This window comes from Aquarana catesbeiana, linkage group LG01, assembly GCF_042186555.1.
Source record: "Aquarana catesbeiana isolate 2022-GZ linkage group LG01, ASM4218655v1, whole genome shotgun sequence".
NCBI classification, from domain to species: Eukaryota; Metazoa; Chordata; class Amphibia; order Anura; family Ranidae; genus Aquarana; species Aquarana catesbeiana.
The window spans coordinates 406,980,924-407,002,679 of NC_133324.1; the positions used below are offsets into that span (position 1 = coordinate 406,980,924).

The window sequence follows — 21,756 nt, forward strand, 5'->3', positions numbered from 1 at the left end:
AGGTTATTGGATGCCTGAGCGCTAGAGCTTTACCCTTTACCAGTGTACTGTTTCGTTCTGTTTCAACTGCCACTTTAACATTTTTGCTACCTGAGCAGGTACTCTGTTAAATTCATAGTTAAGTTCTCCCGCAATGGCTCCCCACACAGGATCATCTGACACTCGGATAAAACCCATCATTACTATTGTCATCATTGTTCACAGTTCTGTGGAGTGACAGGGGTGGTCGTTCAGCAGAGATCTGGGAATCACCTAGCCACCTTACAAAATGGTCTCACAGGACTCCCCTGGTGAATCCCGCAGACTCTTGTCCTGTTTATGGAGACTATGTCAGCTTATTGGGAACTTTGGAGACCAAGTTTCAGCCCAGGGTACTGACACACCTCCCATACAGGAGACACGACACACATTGCGGGATGGTTTGCCCCTATAGGGGGTTCAGGTGGACCTTGGTGATTGTTCGGCTTACCTAGAGACTCAGCAAGATTCTCATACCTCCTATCTACTTATAGTGTCACTTCAAGTCAAAGTGGGACTCTTAGTTAAATGTAGAGTTTAAGCTCATTTCTTCTCCTTTTTCTCCTATTCACAGGTATTTGGTTCTTGCACTAAGTGGCATCCATGCAGGGGGGGGGGGGATGAGCGGGTCGGGGGGCAACTTTGCCTTTACCGTTCTGGTCCTCCAACCCTATATGTTACTAACAGTTATTATAGTTGTTGCTTGTTCCGTTCCGTATTCTCGGTTGAAGTTTTATCCCAATCGTCCATACGGCAGAGAAGACCACCAGGCATTGTCCATTTGCTAAGATGGGCTGCGGTCTGGCTGTCCCAAGTCCCTGACAGTTCGTTTCTTGTTTTTTTTTTTTCCTTCATCTTTTTTACACTTTTGGATAAGTTGGGGTTGGTATCTGGTCGTGTGCCTCCCGCGTCCCCACAGAGTGTGGCAGGGGGGGTTATAGGTCCACCCCCACACACTAAGTATTGACCCACTCAGACGGTGTAATTGTCTGGGAGGGTTGTAAACCTTCCTCTCCGTCTTTTTACTTCTAATTTCTTACTATACTCCTTTCTCTCTGTCTACTGACCTCCACTTTTCTTGGTCTGTGACTGAGGTGATACAATTACATATAAGTGTTCAGATCTAACAAGTATTTTTATAGTTGTGATTACAGGCACTCTCTGAAGTCTCTCTCCGCCCCTAAACAATGGCTTACTTTGCATTAGGTCGAGCCCCTACGGTGGTGTCTCAATGTCAAGGGCCTAAACGTACCGGAGAAACGAACTACTCTCTTGCGGGAACTAAAAAAAGGTAAGCCCAAGATTGTTTTCCTGCAAGAGACCCATTTTAAGACAAACCAGGCTCCCAGGCTCACCGACTCCTACTTCACAGAGGCACACCACGCCACAAACGATAGTTCAAAATCTAAAGGAGTGTCAATCCTGCTCAGTAGGGAGGCTTCATTTGAGATCACAAAGTGGTTGATCCAGGGGGGAGATATATTTTTATCAAAAGGGAAATATTCTGGGGTGCCCACCACATTTGCAAATGTATATTTCCCTAATACCTCTCACCTGTCCTTTTGGAGGAAGCTGGTGAAGGAGTTGGAGGGCTTCAGCAATCCTAGGGGGAGATTTTAACATCCCCCTAAACTCGCTAGTAGATACTTCAACAGGGAAAACTTTCATTACCTTTAAAATCTTAAAAAGAATCAAAACTCTCCTCCACGTTTTAGATCTAGTTGACACCTGGCGTTTCCTACACCCTGATGACAAAGAATTCTCTCTTTCTACTCAATCCCACATGGTCGCCACACCAGGATTGAATATCTCTTTATTACACAGAGGGATCTCCATACAGTCAGAGAGGCAAACATAGGGATACAGACGATTTCTGATAATGCCCCAGTTTCCATTGGCCTAAATCTGACCGATACCTTGGTCAGATCGGGAATTTGGAGACTAAATTCCTTCTCTCTTAATAGATGCAGTTTTGTTGCCCAAACTGACCGCAGCTTTAAAAGAGTTCTTCAGGCATAATGTGACCCCAGGTATGGACCCACTAATAGTTTGGGAAGCCCTCAAGTGCTCCATCAGGGGAGAATTGGATTAGGATGGGTGCACAAAAAAGAAAGACCAAGAAAGGGAAATTCTCCAACTGATGCAAAAAATCCGTCATCTAGAATCCTTGCACGAGCAATCATTGACATCCCAATTGGCGACAACGCTTATCGAAGCGAAAATGACCCTTAAACAGCTTCTAGAATCCAAAACAAAACGATTCCTTTTTTTTTTTGGAAAAAAGTCTATTACGAACAAGGTGACAAACCCGGCTATCTGCGCGACAGAGCATTAAGAGGACCTACTGCCAAATATAACATCACAGGCATTCAAAACAAAGGGGGCAAACGGTAGACAGAACAACGGACAAAATAGCACAACACTTCCAGGAATTTTATACCAATTTATGTAATCTCCCAACCCAACATAGACCACATGACCTGCAAGGAGAGAGGCTCCAGGTGAAGCAGGATTTCTTGATGGATTCCGGCCTTCCTCCGCTTAAAGCAGAGGACGCCGCATCGCTCGAGAACCCCGTGGACTTGCCGGAACTCAGACTCGCTATTAAAGACCTAAAACCCGGTAAAAGCCCGGGTCCTGATAGGTTCACGGCTATATACTACAAGACGTTCGTTGACACCTTAGCCACATACCTCCAAGACGCATTAAATTCCCTATCAAAGCCAAGAACGGTCCCTCCAGATTTCTTATCAGCTTACATTACCGTATTACCCAAGCCAGATAAGGACCCGCTTCATTGTTCCAGCTACAGGCCTATATCACTATTGAATTTAGATGTGAAGATACTGGCCAAAATAATTTCCAACAGACTGAAACCTCTACTACATGATGTGATAGGATCGGAACAGGTGGGCTTTATGCCCGGAAGAGAAGCGTGGGACAACGTCACCAAAGTCCTAAACCTGATTCATGCTGCCCATGAGTGAAAGATCGAGAGTCTTCTCTTGTCTACGGACGCGGAGAAGGCCTTCGATCGAGTAGCCTGGGACTACATGTTTGAAACTTGCAGACACATAGGCTTGGGACCAGGCATGATGGCCTGGATAACCTCCCTCTACCAAAACCCTTCGGCCAGACTCAAAAAAAGACCAAGATCAACTTGTACCAGAGTGGTGGGAAGAGAAGAGTATGGAGAAGGAAAGGAACTGCTCATGATCCAAAGCATACCACCTCATCAGTGAAGCATGGTGGTGGTAGTGTCATGGCGTGGGCTTGTATGGCTGCCAATGGAACTGGTTCTCTTGTATTTATTGATGATGTGACTGCTGACAAAAGCAGCAGGATGAATTTTAAAGTGTTTCGGGCAATATTATCTGCTCATATTCAGCAAAATGCTTCAGAACTCATTGGACAGCGCTTCACAGTGCAGATGGACAATGACCCAAAGCATACTGCAAAAGCAACCAAAGAGTTTTTTTAAGGGAAAGAAGTGGAATGTTATGCAATGGCCAAGTCAATCACCTGACCTGAATCCGATTGAGCATGCATTTCACTTGCTGAAGACAAAACTGAAGGGAAAATGCCCCAAGAACAAGCAGGAACTGAAGACAGTTGCAGTAGAGGCCTGGCAGAGCAACACCAGGGATGAAACCCAGCGTCTGGTGATGTCTATGCGTTCCAGACTTCAGGCTGTAAATGACTGCCAAGGATTTGCAACCAAGTATTTAAAAAGTGAAAGTTTGATGGATGATTGTTAATCTTTCAATACAAATACAAACTTGTAATTCCCTGATTTGGCTGTAAATACCCTCAAATTAAAGCTGAAAGTCTGCAGTTAAAGCACATCTTGTTCGTTTCATTTCAAATCCATTGTGGTGGTGTATAGAGCCAAAAAGATTAGAATTGTGTCGATGTCCCAATATTTATGGACCTGACTGTGTATATATATATATATTTTATATATATATATATATATATACACACACACACACACACACACACACACACACACACACACACACCTTTTTTTTAAAGTCCTAAGTGTACTTCCGTCCTAGCTTAGCTGCGCGCAGGACGTCATGTCCTCTTCTGCAGCGAGCCCTCCTCCTTCACCTCCGCTGCCTTCTGGGACCTGTGTGTCTCCCAGAAGACAAGCTGACCGCTCACAAAGCGCCGCACGACTCGCACATGCATAGTAGGAAACCAGCTGTGAAGCCTGAAGGCTCCACTGCCGGTTTCCCTTAGTTGTAATGGTGGCGCTTGCACCCGTGGCGGTGGACGAATTGGCCTTAGGGGGGCCGACATCGTGGGCTCCCTGGACAGGTAAGTGTCCTTATTAAAAAAGTCAGCAGCTACAGTACTTGTAGCTGCAGACTTTAAAAAAAACAAAAAATATTTATATATATATATATATATATATATATATATATATATATATATAGCGGCTGGAACTCCGCTATAATCCTTATTTAGCAGTTTGTCATAGTAGGACGCTAAGGGCACGAGTGAGGTATTTTGACTATTTTCTGTTTCCTTTGTCTCTACTGCAGGTTGTGATGTGTATAAATGAAATAGCTAAAAACGTTGGTTTGGGAACGGAAAGTATTCAGACCCCCTTAAATTTTTCACACTCTGTTATATTGCAGCCATTTGCTAAAATCATTTAAGTTCATTTTTTTTTTCCTCAATGTACACACAGGACCCCATATTGACAGAAAAACACAGAATTGTTGACATTTTTGCAGATTTATTAAAAAAGAAAAACTGAAATATCACATGGTCAAGTATTCAAACCCTTTGCTCAGTATTTAATAGAAACACCCTTTTGATCTAATACAGCCATGAGTCTTTTTGGGAAAGATGCAACAAGTTTTTCACACCTGGATTTGGGGATCCTCTGCCATTCCTCCTCGCAGATCCTCTCCAGTTCTGTCAGGTTGGATGGTAAACGTTGGTGGACAGCCATTTTTAAGTCTCTCCAGAGATGCTCAATTGGGTTTAAGTCAGGGCTCTGGCTGGGCCATTCAAGAACAGTCACGGAGTTGTTGTGAAGCCACTCCTTCGTTATTTTAGCTGTGTGCTCTAGGGTCATTGTCTTGTTGGAAGGTAAATCTTCGGCCCAGTCTGAGGTCCTGAGCACTCTGGAGAAGGTTTTCATCCAGGATATCCCTGTACTTGGCCGCATTCATCTTTCCCACAATTGCAACTAGTTGCCCTGTTCCTGCAGCTGAAAAACAACCCCACAGCATGATGCTGCCACCACCATGCTTCACTGTTGAGACTATATTGGACAGGTGATGAGCAGTGCCTGGTTTTCTCCACACATACCGCTTAGAATTAAGGCCAAAAAGTTCTATCTTGGTCTCATCAGACTAAAGAATCTTATTTTTCACCATCTTGGAGTCCTTCAGGTGTTTTTTTTAGCAAACTCCATGCTGGCTTTCATGTGTCTTGCACTGAGGAGAGGCTTCCATCAGGCCACTCTGCCATAAAGCCCGACTGGTGGAGAGCTGCAGTGATAGTTGACTTTCTACAACTTTCTCCCATCTCCCGACTGCATTACTGGAGCTCAGTCACAGTGATCTTTGGGTTCTTCTTTACCTCTCTCACAAACACTCTTCTCCCCCGATAGCTCAGTTTGGCCAGACGGCCAGCTCTAGGAAGGGTTCGGGTCGTTCCAAATGTCTTCCATTTAAGGATTATGGAGGCCACTGTGCTCTTAAGTGCATCAGAAATTTTTTTGTAACCTTGGCCAGATCTGTGCCTTGCCACGATTCTGTCTCTGAGCTCTGCAAGCAGTTCTTTTAACCTCATGATTCTCATTTGCTCTGACATGCACTGTGAGCTGTAAGGTCGTATATAGACAGGTGTGTGGATTTCCTAATCAAGTCCAATCAGTATAATCAAACACAGCTGGACTCAAATGAAGGTGTAGAACCATCTCAAGGATAATCAGAAGAAATGGACAGCGCCTGAGTTAAATATATGAGAGTCACAACAAAGGGTCTGAATACTTGACCATGTGATATTTCATTTTTTCTTTTTTAATAAATCTGCAAAAATGTCAACAATTCTGTGTTTTCTGTCAATACGGGGTGCTGTGTGTACATTAATGAGGAAAAAAAAATGAACTTAAATGATTTTAGCAAATGGATGCAATATAACAAAGAGTGAAAAATTTAAGGGGGTCTGAATACTTTCCGTCCCCACTGTATATGCTTTTACAAAAGAATCTGCTACATATTTTTGGTAAAAAAAAAATCCCAATAAGCGTATATTGATTGGTTATGGGATATTTTAACCACTTGCCAACCAGGCCAATTCTGACATTTCTCTCCTACATGTAAAAATCATCATTTTTTTGCTAGAAAGTTACATAGAACCCCCAAACATTATATATTATATATATATTTTTAGCAGAGACCCTAGAGAATACAATGGCAGTCATTGCAACTTTTCATCTCGCACAGTATTTGCACAGCAATTTTTTAAACGCTTTTTTTTTTTTTTTTTTTTTTTTTTTAAAAGCAAACAGTAAAGGTTAGCCCAATTTGTTTGCATAATGTGAAAGATGAAGTTACGAGTAAATAGATACCCAACACGGCATGCTTCAAAATTGCACATGCCCGTGGAATAGTGCCAAACTTCGGTACTTAAAAATCCCCCTAAGCAACACTTTAAAATTTTTTACTGGTTACATGTTTACAGTTACGGTCATGGCGACACCTCACGTGTGGTTTGAACACCATTTTCATATGTGGACAGGACTTATGTGTTCGCTTTTGTGTGCGAGCACACGGGGAAACGGGGGCACTTTACATTTTTTTTTAATTGTTAATTTAAAGCCCCATACACACTATCAGATTTTCTGCTGTTTTTTTGTCTTCAGATTTATCAAAACTATGTAGTGCAAGGGCCTGCCTGATTGCATACAAATTGAAACTCCTAAGGTTTGACCTCATATTATATGGTTTTCGTAAATCTGAAGGAAGGACGTCCCCTCTCGCCGCCCGTAAGAACAATCAAGCGGCTTACCTTGGCACCCCAGATGTTTTGGAACTACATTTCCCATGATGCTCAACTACACTGCAGGGTGCATGAGCATCATGGGAAATGTAGTTCCAAAACATCTGGAGTGCCAAGGTTCGCCATCACCGTCGTAGGGAATCGCTGGCTGAAAAAGACTATCTGAATGATGCCTGTAGCTGCAGGTATCATTCAGACATATCCGCACAAAGTCAAGGACATCATATGACAGCTGGCGGTCAGGAAGTGGTTAATGGAATTTTTTTTTTTTTACTAGTAATGGCAGCGATCAATTTTTAGTGGGACTGCGACACTGCGGCAGACAAATCCGACACCTGACACTTTTGACACTTTTTGGGGACCTGTGACATTATTACAGTGATCAGTGCTAAACAAAAATGCACTGTTACTGTACTAATGACATTGGCAGGGAAGAGGTTAACATCAGAAGCGATCAAAGGGTTAAGTGTGTCCCTAGGGGATGCTTTCTAACTGTGGGGGATGTGCTTTCACTAAAGGAAAATTGAGATCTGTGTTTCTGCTTAGCAGAAACACAAAATCTTCATTTATCCCTCTGCAAGAATGGTGATCTGCCTTGTTTACATAGGCAGACCGATGTTCTGCCTCTCCTTGATCCTCAGAACGATCAGCGAGGTGTCCAATCGCAGTGGGAGTGGGGCTCCAGCAGAGCACGCATGCGCCCTGTCTAAATTGGCCCTAGTATATGAATGTGAGTTAGGGACCTTAGGAGTGCAAGTTCCTTGAGGGTAGGGACCAATGTGAATGTACAATGTATATGTAAAGCGCTGCGTAAACTGACAGTGCTTTATAAATACCATAATAATAAATCAAAGGCTTATTACCTTCCTGACACAAAGAATTGCATTATGTATCTAGAACAGGGTGGTTCCACAACTTTCACATGTCCCATCCTGTTCTTAAACAATCATCTGCCTTTCCATGGTGACTGTTTAACCACTTCAATACCAGGCACTTATGCACCTTCCTGCCCAGACCAATTTTCAGTGCTCTCACACTTTAAATGACAATTACGTCATGCTACACTGTATCCAAACAATCATTTCTTTCTCACAAATAGAGCTTTCTTTTGGTGGTATTTAATTACCACTGGGTTTTTATTTTTTGCATTATAAGCGAAAAAAACTGCGAAAATTTCAAGAAATTAAAAAAAAAAAAAAAAACCCACAACACAACTTTTTTTAGTTTTTATTGTAAAATTTTGCAAATAAGTAATTTTTCTTCATAAATTTTGGCCAAAATGTATACTGCTACATATCTTTGGTAAAAAATAACCCAAAATTAGTGGATACTATTTAGTCTGTGTGAAAGTTATAGAGTCTACAAGCTGTGGTGCCAATCACTGAAAATTGATCACACCTGATGTGGACAGCCTCATTTCTTGAGACCCTAACAAGCCAGGAAAGTACAAATACTCAACAAATGACCCCTTTTTGGAAAGTAGACAGTCCAATGTATTTACTAAGAGGCATGGTGAGTTTTTTGAAGTTTTAATTTTTTCCACTACACCCCAAAATACATTCTGCTACTCCTCCCGAGTATGGCGATACCACATGTGTGAGACTTTTACAAAGCCTGACCACATACAGAGGCCCAACATCCAAGTAGCACCTCCAGGCATTCTAGGAGCATAAATTACACATATTTTCTGACTACCAATCACATTTTTTGAAGGTCCTTCATATTTCTAACACATAGCAGGTACATACCAAATAGCAAAAGATTACCTATGGTTTTAGAAGTGCAGTGGTCCACAGAGGAGCGCATCGGTCCAGGCAGCAGGCAGGGATGAGGTCAGCGACAGCAAAAGCAATCATCTAGGCAGCAGGCAGGAATACTGTCAATAGTTCGCACAGGCAGAGATACTGTCAGCACATCCAAAGCATTAGTCCAGGTAGCAGGCAAAGGTATCTGAAGCCCCTCACATGTGTGAGACCCCTGTGTACTAAAGAAGGGCAAAAGATCAGTCCGAGTGGCAGGAAAAAACATGGTCGATTACCAGGCCGAGGTCGGTGCATGTGGAAGTCAGAAATGTGGTTTAAGGCAAAGACATCATCTGTAAACAGGCCAGGGTCAGTTAATTAACATGGTAGAAACATGGTAGCAGGCAAATGATCCACGCAGGTATTTGAAATAGGGAAATGGCAGTCTGTTAATAAGGGGAACTAATATCTGATGGATGTGTGATAATTTTTGAAGCAATCTCCGATGCACAGTCCAGGTCGGGAAAGACATTGGGGACAATAATAGCTGGTATCTCTTCTAACTCCTCCTCTGCTGCATACACGGCATTTCTTTTGGCGTCTTCTTCCAGATTCTGTGGGGAGGAATGTTAAAGTGAAAATGTTGCTCGTGAAGTCGATTCACACTATCAGAGCGAATGCTTCCTGGGGTAGGACCTTGTTGGTAAATCAGGGCAGTGACGATTTCTTCAATATACTTGAGGTAGGTGATTTGTTGGTTTCGAGTTGCTTTTTGGTAGCAGATAAACAAATTAAACAGGGCCAGGTAAAAAAAAAAAAAACAGGGCCAGGTATGAAACAGGTAAAACGCAACTTTCTTATACCAGTAATGGGACTTTCTGGTTGACAAATAGGGTTGTAGCATCTGATTGTTTAAATCCACCCCCCACCCCCACCCCCACGTACAGATTGTAGTCGTGGACACATTCAGGCTTTACAACGAGGCCGCATCTTCTCTGGATCTCCACCACGGTGTCATTGTGGATGGTAGAGATGATGTGGACATCTTTCTTGTCCTTCCACTTCATGGCCAATACCTCCTCATTTCTCATGAATGCCGATTCTCCATTTTGCAACTTTGTTATCAGATTTTGCGGGAATCCCTTACTTTTTTAAGGTACAGGCAGGCCAGGGTTTGTTTACTGTAAAGGTGACGAAAAAGGGGCAGGCTGGTACAATAGTTGTCAACATATAAGTGGTATCCTTTTTTGAACAGGGGGTATGCCAGCTCCCAGACAATTTTCCCACTGGTTCCAATATATGTGGGGCACTCACCGGGCTGGAGCTGGGAGTCTTTGCCTTCATAAACACGGAATGTGTACACGTATCCAGTGGCTCGATCACACAATTTATTTAATTTCAACCCATACCTGGCTCTCTTACTTGGTATATACTGCATGAAATGCAATTGGCCAGTAAAATGTATAAGGGATTCATCCACACAAATTTTTTGGTCTGGGATAAAAACTTCTGCAAATTGCTGGGAAAAGGAATTGATTAGGGGGCATATCTTGTACAATTTGTCGTGATTGGGATGATCTCGGGGAGGGCACTGCGAATTATCGTTGAAGTGTAGAAAACGCATAATCATGTCATATCTTGTCCTGGACATGACAGCAGAATATATCGGCATGTGGTGGATGGGGTTGGTGCACCTTTTTTGTAAGCCCCATACTGAACGTAAGTCCCAAAAACAATTTAAAATCGTCCAGTGTTAGACGTCGCCACTGGAACATGCGGGCGAAGGATGAATTGGGGTTGGCAGCAATAAATTGGGATGCATACAGATTGGTTTGGTCCACCATATTCTGCAGAAAATCTTGAGGGAAAAATAAATCAAAATAATGTAAATGGGAAAAATTTGTAGTGTTGGGCTGCACACCTGGCTGTGCATTGAAGGGGGGGGGGATTATAGTGGATCCTGAGTTGGCAGGCAACCACAAGGGGTTTACCAGGGAATTGGGAAGGTAGGACTGGGGCTGGATTCTTCGGGTTGAGCATGTAACTCCAGTACTTGTACTGGGCTCCTCTTTCTGGGGTCTGGCGCTGCTGGTGGTGGGTAGGTCTTCTGATCTTGGTCCTGATCTCCTTATTTATAATATACATTATAGCGGTACTTATTTGCGGGCCAATGTGACGGTACTGCCGATGGGCCCGCGTGGCGGTACCGATAGCAGTATTTGAGATGGGCCTGTGTGGCATTACTAGTGGCGGGGCTGTTTGACACAGGGGCTGTGTGACTGACAGATCCAGATGAAGTTCTGACAGGTCCTCTTTATTGGGGAGGGCCGTGTTGTGCACAGTAAAACAATAGACTTCACAGGCAGCTGTAGGCATCATCCCGGTACCGTTGTTCACAGCGGGCGATCGGCTATCCAGATATATCAACCAATGCAGCTAAAAGCCGCTTGGCTGTTATACCAGAGCAGCGGGAGGGGACGTCCCCCCCCCTCCCACCGCTCTTACCAGGCCTCCCGTGCCATCGGGAGGCCCGGTGACCAATCGGGTGCCTCCGGCGGCTGGCTGGAACGAAGCTGTGGCCAGCTTCCTTCCAGCCTTCCAATTGTAAACGCGGAAGCGACATCATGACGTCACTTCCCGTTTACTCGGCTGCCAATGGCGCCAGTTTTAAAAAGATACACAGTATTCAGAATTGCTGTTTTCGGCGATCTGAATACTTTGAAGTGCAAAGGAGGGATCGGGGGTCTCTTAGACCCCCGATCCCTCCATAAAGAGTACTTGTCACCACCTATTGCTGTCACAAGGGATTCTTACATTCCTTGTGACAGCAATAAAAGTCATCAAAAAAAAACAATTTTTTTAAAACACAATTTATAAAAATAAAAATAAATAAAATAAGAAAAAAAAAAAAAGTTTAAAGCGCCCCCGTCCCGTGAGCTTGTGCAGCAAAGAAAACGCATACGGAAGTCATGCCCGCATATGTAAACGGTGTTCAAATCACACATGTGAGGTATCGCTGCGATCGTCAGAGCGAGAGCAATAATTATAGCACTAGACGGTAAACCGTAAAAATTTAAAGCATCGCCTATGAAAATTCTTAGGTACTGTAGTTTGTCGCCATTCCACGAGTGCGTGCAATTATAAAGCATGACATGTTTGGTATCTATTTACTCGGCGTAACATCATCTTTCACATTATACAAAAAAATTGGGGTAACTTTACTGTTTGGATTTTTAAAAATTCATGAAAGTGTCCCTTTTCCCAAAAATTTGCGTTTAAAACACCGCTGCACAAATACCGTGTGATATAAAATATTGCAACAATCACCATTTTATTCTCTAGATTCTCTGCTAAAAAATATATATAATGTTTGGGGGTTCTAAGTAATTTTCTAGCAAAAAATACAGATTTTTACTTGTAAACACCAAATTTCAAAAATAGGCTTAGTCATGAAAGGGTTAAAGTACATTCACACTTGCGAATACACCCAACAATTAAATGCGAGAACCCCAGCGGGGGTTCCAGATGGCTAGTTGTGAGAGGCAGCCCTTTTGAACACAATGGGGTTGATTTACTAAAGGGCAAATATACTGTGCAGTTGCTCCAGAGCTTAGTAAATGAGGTAAAACTTCACTTTGCAAAGAATACTCAATCACATGCAAGGAAAATAAAAAAAACAGCATTTTTGCTTGCATTGATAATGGGATGATTACACAGGGAAATCGCATGGTGCTGCATGTTTAAATGCCTGAGGTGCCATTAAGAATGAATGGCAGCCCCACACATCTGTAAAATAGTAGCACGTTTTTAATGCAGGTACGGAAACAGGTATGATAACCGTACCCACACAAGAGTGAACTTAGTCTAATCTATTATAAGAACAAAAAAAAAAGAAAGTATTGTAAAAAAAAAAAAAAAAAAACCCCACACAACAAAAAAAAATTAATTGTAAAAATATAAATAAATAACTACTGACACAATCTACGTTTTATCAGTGCTGCATATTAGTGCCACGGTCACATGACATTAAAAAAAAGTATCGGTATCAGCGAGTATGTGAAAAAAGTATCGGTACTTGTACTCGGTCTTAAAAAGGTGGTATCGGTGCAACCCTAATTGGAATATCTGTCAGGTTTTTTATTACTGTCTGTGTCCCCATTAGGGAGATTCACCCTCTCTATTTATCCCATTTACCAGTAACATTGAAAGTAAAAGAAAATCCCAAATTTTGGGTTCCCCCCAGAACAGTAATAGAGGGGAAATATTCAAATGTGGGCACTAGTTTTGGTGACTTGGGGGTCCCCGAGAGAATCCCTTATTTGCAGAGATTTCCTTTCACTTCCTGTTTGGCTATGGGACAGGAAGTGCAGGGACAAAGAAGGCAAAAATAAACCTTATTTGGGTTATAACAAAATACCAAAAAAAAAAAAAAGAAAAGAAAAAAAAAAGTTTTGCCTATAGTTCTACTTTAAGTATTTAGTGATCATTACACAGGAACTTTTGTGCTAGAAAAAAAAAATAAATAAATAAACAACATGTAATAGGACCAGTAACATTTTTACACCCATGTGAATGTAATAGGGGTGCAACAGTTAAAAAACTCACGGTTCGGATCGTTCCTCAGATCAGCAAAAAAAAAAAATCTCCCCACTGTAATATCCACATCATCTCCCCCACTGCTGTAATATCCACAGACATCTGCCCCACTGCTGTAATATCCACAGACATCTGCCCCACTGCTGTAATATCCACAGACATCTGCCCCACTGCTGTAATATCCACAGACATCTCCGGCACAGTATATCCACAGACATCTCCCGCACTGTATATCCACAGACATCTCCCGCACTGTATATCCACAGACATCTCCCGCACTGTATATCCACAGACATCTCCCGCACTGTATATCCACAGACATCTCCCGCACTGTATATCCACAGACATCTCCCGCACTGTATATCCACAGACATCTCCCGCACTGTATATCCACAGACATCTCCCGCACTGTATATCCACAGACATCTCCCGCACAGTATATCCACAGACATCTCCCGCACTGTATATCCACAGACATCTCCCGCACTGTATATCCACAGACATCTCCCCAACTGTATACAGTATAGGAAGACTAGTGTTTAGTCTTACCTTACCAGAATAGAAGCCGGTGTAACGACATATTCGGTGACCCATCGTAGTTTGCTACGGAAGTGAAGTTCCGTCGCCGCCATCTTGCTACACCCCACACTCGTCCACACTAAGGATACACTAAGAAGGGGGAAAGCGAACATGCCGTTACACCCACCGGAGTTTTGCATTTTACATGTATTTATAACAGTAAAGTCAGTTTATATAGTGAAATACAGTACTTAGAACTCCGTCTGAATGTTTAGATGTTGAATTTTAAAAGCAGTGAACTTCTGTCAGATTAGCAAACCTGTGAGATGAGCAGGGCTGACGCTGCTTTTAAAATTCAAGATCTAAGTAGTCAGATGGAGCTGTAAGTCCTGTATTTCACTATATAAACTGACTTTACTGTTATAAATACGTGTAAAATGCAAGACTCTGGTCAGTGTAACAACATGTCCGCTTTCCCCCTTCTTAGTGTATCCTTACTGTGGACAAGTGTGGGGTGTAGCAAGATGGCGGCGACGGGGCGTCACTTTCGTAGCAAACTGCGATGGGTCGCCGAATATGTTGTTACACCAGCCAGAGGAGTGATAACGTCAGCGCGCAGCTCACCGCCGCCACCGGGTGTACCAAGATGGCCACCGATCCGGAGCTAGGCCGAAGCCGCGGCCTTTCCTAAGGCCGAGGCAGCGGAGCGCTCCCCAGATCGCGTGGTGTGCCGATCCAAACAGGTTGACCTGTTTGGAACACGGATCGGTGACGATCGGTTGCACCACTAGAATGTAAGCTTAAAAAATGGATCAACTTGGCTTATGGCTGAGGCTAGAAAGGAGTGAAGGATGGATGTTACCCGGTGCAAATGAATACCTGTCACTGGGTGAATGGTTAGACAGTTATTAGAAGGTGAAAAGAGATACAAAATGATCTGAAGAGAAATGAGGAGTGTGATTTCTTCTCCATTGATGATCTGCCATCCTATATAGACTATATGTGATCACACGTGGGATCTACCATCCCATCTACTGACTAGGTAGGTGGACATGAAGCATGATCACACCTGGGATCTGCCATCCAATCTACTGACTAGGTAGGTGAACATGAAATGGGATCTACCATCCCATCTACTGACTAGGTAGGTGAACATGAAATGGGATCTACCATCCCATCTACTGACTAGGTAGGTGGACATGAAATGGGATCTACCATCCCATCTACTGACTAGGTAGGTGGACATGAAATGGGATCTACCATCCCATCTACTGACTAGGTAGGTGGACATGAAATGGGATCTACCATCCCATCTACTGACTAGGTAGGTGGACATGAAATGGGATCTACCATCCCATCTACTGACTAGGTAGGTGGACATGAAATGGGATCTACCATCCCATCTACTGACTAGGTAGGTGGACATGAAGCGTGATCACACCTGGGATCTGCCATCCCATCTACTGACTATATGAAGTGTGATCACACCTGGGATCTGCCATCCCATATACAGACTATATAAAGTGTGATCACACCTGAGATCTGCCATCCCATATACAGACTATATAAAGTGTGATCACACCTGGGATCTGTCATCCTATATACAGACTATATAAAGTGTGATCACACCTGGGATCTGTCATCCTATATACAGACTATATAAAGTGTGATCACACCTGGGATCTGTCATCCTATATACAGACTATATAAAGTGTGATCACACCTGGGATCTGCCTTCCCATATACAGACTATATAAAGTGTGATCACACCTGGGATCTGTCATCCTATATACAGACTATATAAAGTGTGATCACACCTGGGATCTGTCATCCTATATACAGACTATATAAAGTGTGATCACACCTGGGATCTGTCATCCTATATACAGACTATATAAAGTGTGATCACACCTGGGATCTGCCTTCCCATATACAGACTATATAAAGTGTGATCACACCTGGGATCTGCCATCCTATATACAGACTATATAAAGTGTGATCACACCTGGGATCTGTCATCCTATATACAGACTATATAAAGTGTGATCACACCTGAGATCTGCCATCCCATATACAGACTATATAAAGTGTGATCACACCTGGGATCTGTCATCCTATATACAGACTATATAAAGTGTGATCACACCTGGGATCTGCCATCCCATATACAGACTATATAAAGTGTGATCACACCTGGGATCTACCATCCCATATACAGACTATATAAAGTGTGATCACACCTGGGATCTACCATCCCATATACAGACTATATAAAGTATGATCACACCTGGGATCTACCATCCCATATACAGACTATATAAATAGGGCTGCAACTAACGATTATTTTCATAATCGATTAGTTGGCCGATTATTGTTTCGATTAATCGGTTAATAACCTTAAAAAAGTGTGGTGTACAATTTAGTTATGTAAAGTTAAAAAAAGGCAATTTATTCTTAAATATCTGTATGCAGTGGTAAATATAAATAACCAACTATATGGTTAGGGAGCAAAATATCTAATCCACTCTGAGAATAACAGACCGAAGAGATATACTGTATATACTATTAGAGAAGATATACTGTACTATATACTATTAGAAAAGAGATATATTGTATATACTATTAAAAGGTGAATCTGGTTAATATCATCAGACTCAGAGATCAACATTTTTTATTTAAAAAACAATGTCTCCCTTCAAAAAAAAAATTCATTTTAAGAAAGTTTGTTCAATTTTCTAATCGTTAGTGGGGTCAAATCGGAAAAAGGGAAAATTTGGAAATAAGGCTCTATACACACCTATACAGTTTGCTTTTGATCCGTTTTGCGTTAAAAAAAAGTCCCTGACCCTTTTCAAATATGCAGCAGGTGAAAAAAGCATAGATGTGAATGTGCCCTAGAGCAGTGGTCATCAACCCTGTCCTCAGGGCCCTGAGGACAGGGTTGATGACCACTGTCCTAGAGGGAACCATGTAAATGAACTGTTGTGCGTTTCTGCAAAAAGCACCAAAAAACACATAGATGTGAACCAGGCCTAAGACGTTTAGTAACATAATGGGGGTTAAAAAAAAATAAATAAAATGAGTCCTTTTATAGTACAAAAAAAGCAGATAATCACTACTGTAAGGGGTTCATTTTTTCACCGTAGACCTATGAAAGTAATATTTACAGTAGTGATTTGCTCTTTTTGTACTATAAAGGGCTCATTTTAGTTTTTAACCCCATTATGTTACTGGGCGATTAATCGATTATGAAAATAGTAATCGATTAATTTCATAATCGATTCGTTACTGATTAATCGATTAGTTGTTTCAGCCTTATATATAAAGTGTGATCACACCTGGGATCTGCCATCCCATATATATATACAGACTATATAAAGTGTGATCACACCTGGGATCTGCCATCTCATATATATATACAGACTATATAAAGTGTGATCACACCTGGGATCTGCCATCCCATATATATATATATATATATATATATATATATACAGACTATATAAAGTGTGATCACACCTGGGATCTGCCATCCCATATATATATATATATATATATATATATATATATATATATATATATATATATATATATACACACAGACTATATAAAGTGTGATCACACCTGGGATCTGCCATCCCATATACAGACTATATAAAGTATGATCACACCTGGGATCTACCATCCCATATACAGACTATATAAAGTGTGATCACACCTGGGATCTACCATCCCATATACAGACTATATAAAGTATGATCACACCTGGGATCTACCATCCCATATACAGACTATATAAAGTGTGATCACACCTGGGATCTGCCATCCTATATACAGACTATATAAAGTGTGATCACACCTGGGATCTACCATCCCATATACAGACTATATAAAGTATGATCACACCTGGGATCTACCATCCCATATACAGACTATATAAAGTGTGATCACACCTGGGATCTGCCATCCTATATACAGACTATATAAAGTGTGATCACACCTGGGATCTGTCATCCTATATACAGACTATATAAAGTGTGATCACACCTGAGATCTGCCATCCCATATACAGACTATATAAAGTGTGATCACACCTGGGATCTGTCATCCTATATACAGACTATATAAAGTGTGATCACACCTGGGATCTACCATCCCATATACAGACTATATAAAGTGTGATCACACCTGGGATCTACCATCCCATATACAGACTATATAAAGTGTGATCACACCTGGGATCTGTCATCCTATATACAGACTATATAAGGTGTGATCACACCTGGGATCTGCCATCCCATATACAGACTATATAAAGTGTGATCACACCTGGGATCTGCCATCCCATATACAGACTATATAAAGTGTGATCACACCTGGGATCTGCCATCCCATATACAGACTATATAAAGTGTGATCACACCTGGGATCTGTCATCCTATATACAGACTATATAAAGTGTGATCACACCTGGGATCTGCCATCCCATATACAGACTATATAAAGTGTGATCACACCTGGGATCTACCATCCCATATACAGACTATATAAAGTGTGATCACACCTGGGATCTGCCATCCCATATACAGACTATATAAAGTGTGATCACACCTGGGATCTGCCATCCCATATACAGACTATATAAAGTGTGATCACACCTGGGATCTGTCATCCTATATACAGACTATATAAAGTGTGATCACACCTGGGATCTGCCATCCCATATACAGACTATATAAAGTGTGATCACACCTGGGATCTGCCACCTCATATATATATATACAGACTATATAAAGTGTGATCACACCTGGGATCTGCCATCCCATATACAGACTATATAAAGTGTGATCACACCCTCCCTGGGCAGACCGGTTCCCAATACTAGATGTATGTAGAAGGTGAGGCGTGCAATGAATGGAGTAGCAGGAAGTCGTCCATAATACACAGGCTGGCCCTATACTCCCCATGAGCCCCCCTCACCTGGCGGTGCTGCCGTTGAAGTGACTGTTACGGGCTCCCGGTGTGACCAGTTGTCGCAGTGATAGGTGTACCAGTCCTCTTATCCCGAGCACATAGAGGAAGAGAAGGACAGGCACCCCCGCTCCGAACACCAAGCCCCGGCTCCGTGTCTTGCGCTCATTGCCGCTGTTCTCCTCCCGCCGGTTCCCGTGACCTGAGCCCACCACATTGTGCCGGGACCTCCGAACAGCCGACCCTACCTGCCGCTCCATGCCTGGAATACACAAGCCCCGCCTCTACCTACCATGACAACCGGCCAGCCAATCCTAGAGCGCCCGTCGTTGATCTGGCCAATGCGGAAGCCGTAAGGGAGCCGCTGACAGGCAGAGAATGGTCAGGCTGTCCTTGCCTGCGAATGACAGGCGGCTAGAGGGTTCATTCATTGGTTGTACTGTACATGGAGTGTGTACAATACAGAGGTGCCGGCTGTAGCCGGACTGACACACATTAGGAGCCAGTCACTGTAGTCTGGAGCTATACAACGCTCATTAAAAATGCCATTGTTTTATGCCTGTTGCTTGAAAAAGTACAGGAGCTTCACAATCACACAGATTTGGTCCAATACACTTCAATGGGAACACCTGAAAGAAACATGCAGGCTGGTTCACACCACAAAAACGCACTCCAGGTCCGTTATGGACACGTTCCAGTGCGTTTTAAAGCGTTTCCTCTTCTTTTTTCCTTTTTTTTTTCCACTGTACTGGGGTCTGGTGTGTTTTTTCATGCGTTCCAGTGCATTTTGATGCGTTTTACCACGTTTCAATGCAGTCCAGTGCAGGAAAAATGCATGACATCACTTCCCGGATTACTGGCATCTTAAAGGCGCCAGTTTTAAAAAACGTTTTGAATACTTTCAAGTGCAGAGGAGGGGTTTGGAGTTTTATAGACCCCCGATCTTTCCATAATGAGTACCTGTCACCACCTATTACTGTCACAAGGGATGTTTACATTCCTTCTCACAGCAATAACAGTGAAAAAAAAGTGTAAAATTATTTTTTTTAAATGTACAGAATATCAGCAGACAATATCGGCCTGAGAGGTTGCCAAAATATCGGTATCGTATCGGCACCTAAAAAATGATATCTGTCGATCCCTAATTAAAACAAAAAATATCTTAAAAAATCTTATCAAAAAAATAAACATATGATTCTACTAGATCTAATCTAGCAGGATCTAGCCAGAATGATCACCATGGGGACACGGATAAAATTTACTCAATAGTGGCCCCCAGTGGTCAAAATGGAATTTTCAACTAGCCAGAACTAAACTATCCGGACACAATGAAATTACAACCAAGGATTATTATTATTATTATACAGTATTTATATAGCGCCAACAGTTTACGTAGCGCTTTACAACTTGAGGGTAAACAGTACAAATACAATACAATTTGATACAGTAGGAATCAGAGGGCCCTGCTCCTTAGAGCTTACAATCTAAGAGAGCTTACAATCTAAGATAGTTCAACATTCACGTTGATGTCATTCTCCAGGTGACACCATCGGATGGCCACGCACCATGGCTATATAAGAGATGTCAGACAGCGGGGGACGTTACAACGGAGGAAGACAGCCTCAGGACAAGAACGGCCTTTTTTGTTTTTAGCGGGTAACCGGCGGCGTGGAAGAAAACAGCAGCGCGGAAGAAGAGAGCTCCGGGAGGAGACGGCAGCAGGAGAAGATGGCAGGGGAAGAAGACAGCTTAGGGAGAAGATGGCTCAGAACTATTTTTTTAATAAAGGACTTTTTTGTTGAATGGGTAGGGGTTCCCGATACCCATGCACATAGGGGGGATGGGATCTGGGGGAACCCTTGTTAAAGAGGGCTTCCAGATTCCGACAACTAACGGCCAGGGTTGTCGGGAAGAGGCCCTTGTCCCTATCAACATGGGGGAAAAGCGCCCACCCCCTCATGTTGAGGGCATGCAGCCTTGTATGGTTTAGGATGGAGGGCTCACTCGTGCCTTTCCTGACCTACCGGGCTGCATGCTCGAATAAGGGTCTGGTATGGTCACGTTTTTTTCGTGATTTTTTTTTTAGCTGGCAATTGTTTTTTTACATTCAGCTGTCAGTGGGGAAGAGAAGATGACAGCTGATGACTCATCGGTTGTTAAGGACGCAGAGGCCAGCTTCCCGACCCGCTCCTTAGCAACCAGCTATATACAGTGAATGTAAAAAAACAAAATCACAAATCACAAAACGCAAGTCGTGGCAAAATTACGGTTACAAAAACGCAGAAATCATAGCAAAAAGCACTGAAGAAACGCTCAAAAGTGATATGCATAGATGTGAATCGAGCCTTAAAGTGTAAGTCCACCCTAACACTAAAATCCCTGCATCTACTAGCATCCACGATCTGACGCTAACCTATCTAACCCTGTAAAGAAGAAATCAGTATATACATACCTTTTTTGAAGCCGATCCGGTCTCCATCAACGGAAGCTCTGCAGAGGACACAGCCAACAAAGGCTATGAAATGAATGTGGAGTGATGTCACCCATAGACTTGCTATGGGGCTTCCGTTGTCGGCTGCCTCTTCTGCACCCATCTCCACCGCGAGCCGCTGCTGACAGCTCAGCGTGGGACCAGGCCGGAGCGGCTTCACATTTTTGTAACTATTTTGTTATATCTTTTCATGTGACAACACTGAAGAAATGACACTTTGCTACAATGTAAAGTAGTGAGTGTACAGATTGTATAACAGTGTCAATTTGCTGCCCCCTCAAAATAACTCAACACAGCCATTAATGTCTAAACCGCTGGCAACAAAAGTGAGTACACCCCTAAGTGAAAATGTCCAAATTGGGCCCAAAGTGTCAATATTTTGTGTGGCCACCA

The 21,756-nt window shown here is 42.6% G+C and overlaps 2 protein-coding genes across 2 annotated transcripts in view; one reads left to right on the top strand and one right to left on the bottom strand.

Annotated features, from left to right (window-relative positions):
- The window catches only part of ERMP1 (endoplasmic reticulum metallopeptidase 1), a 90,968-nt gene extending 71,775 nt beyond the window's left edge, over positions 1–19,193 (bottom strand). The window contains exon 1 of the mRNA XM_073635142.1: positions 18,882–19,193. Within this exon, the coding sequence (XP_073491243.1) occupies positions 18,882–19,132 (251 nt within the window). The 5' untranslated portion in view covers positions 19,133–19,193. The remainder of the gene's footprint in view (positions 1–18,881) is intronic.
- Positions 9,385–21,756, top strand: part of MLANA (melan-A) — a 66,775-nt gene continuing 54,403 nt past the window's right edge. The window contains exon 1 of the mRNA XM_073635175.1: positions 9,385–9,528. The gene's annotated coding sequence lies outside the window, so the exon portion shown is untranslated. The remainder of the gene's footprint in view (positions 9,529–21,756) is intronic.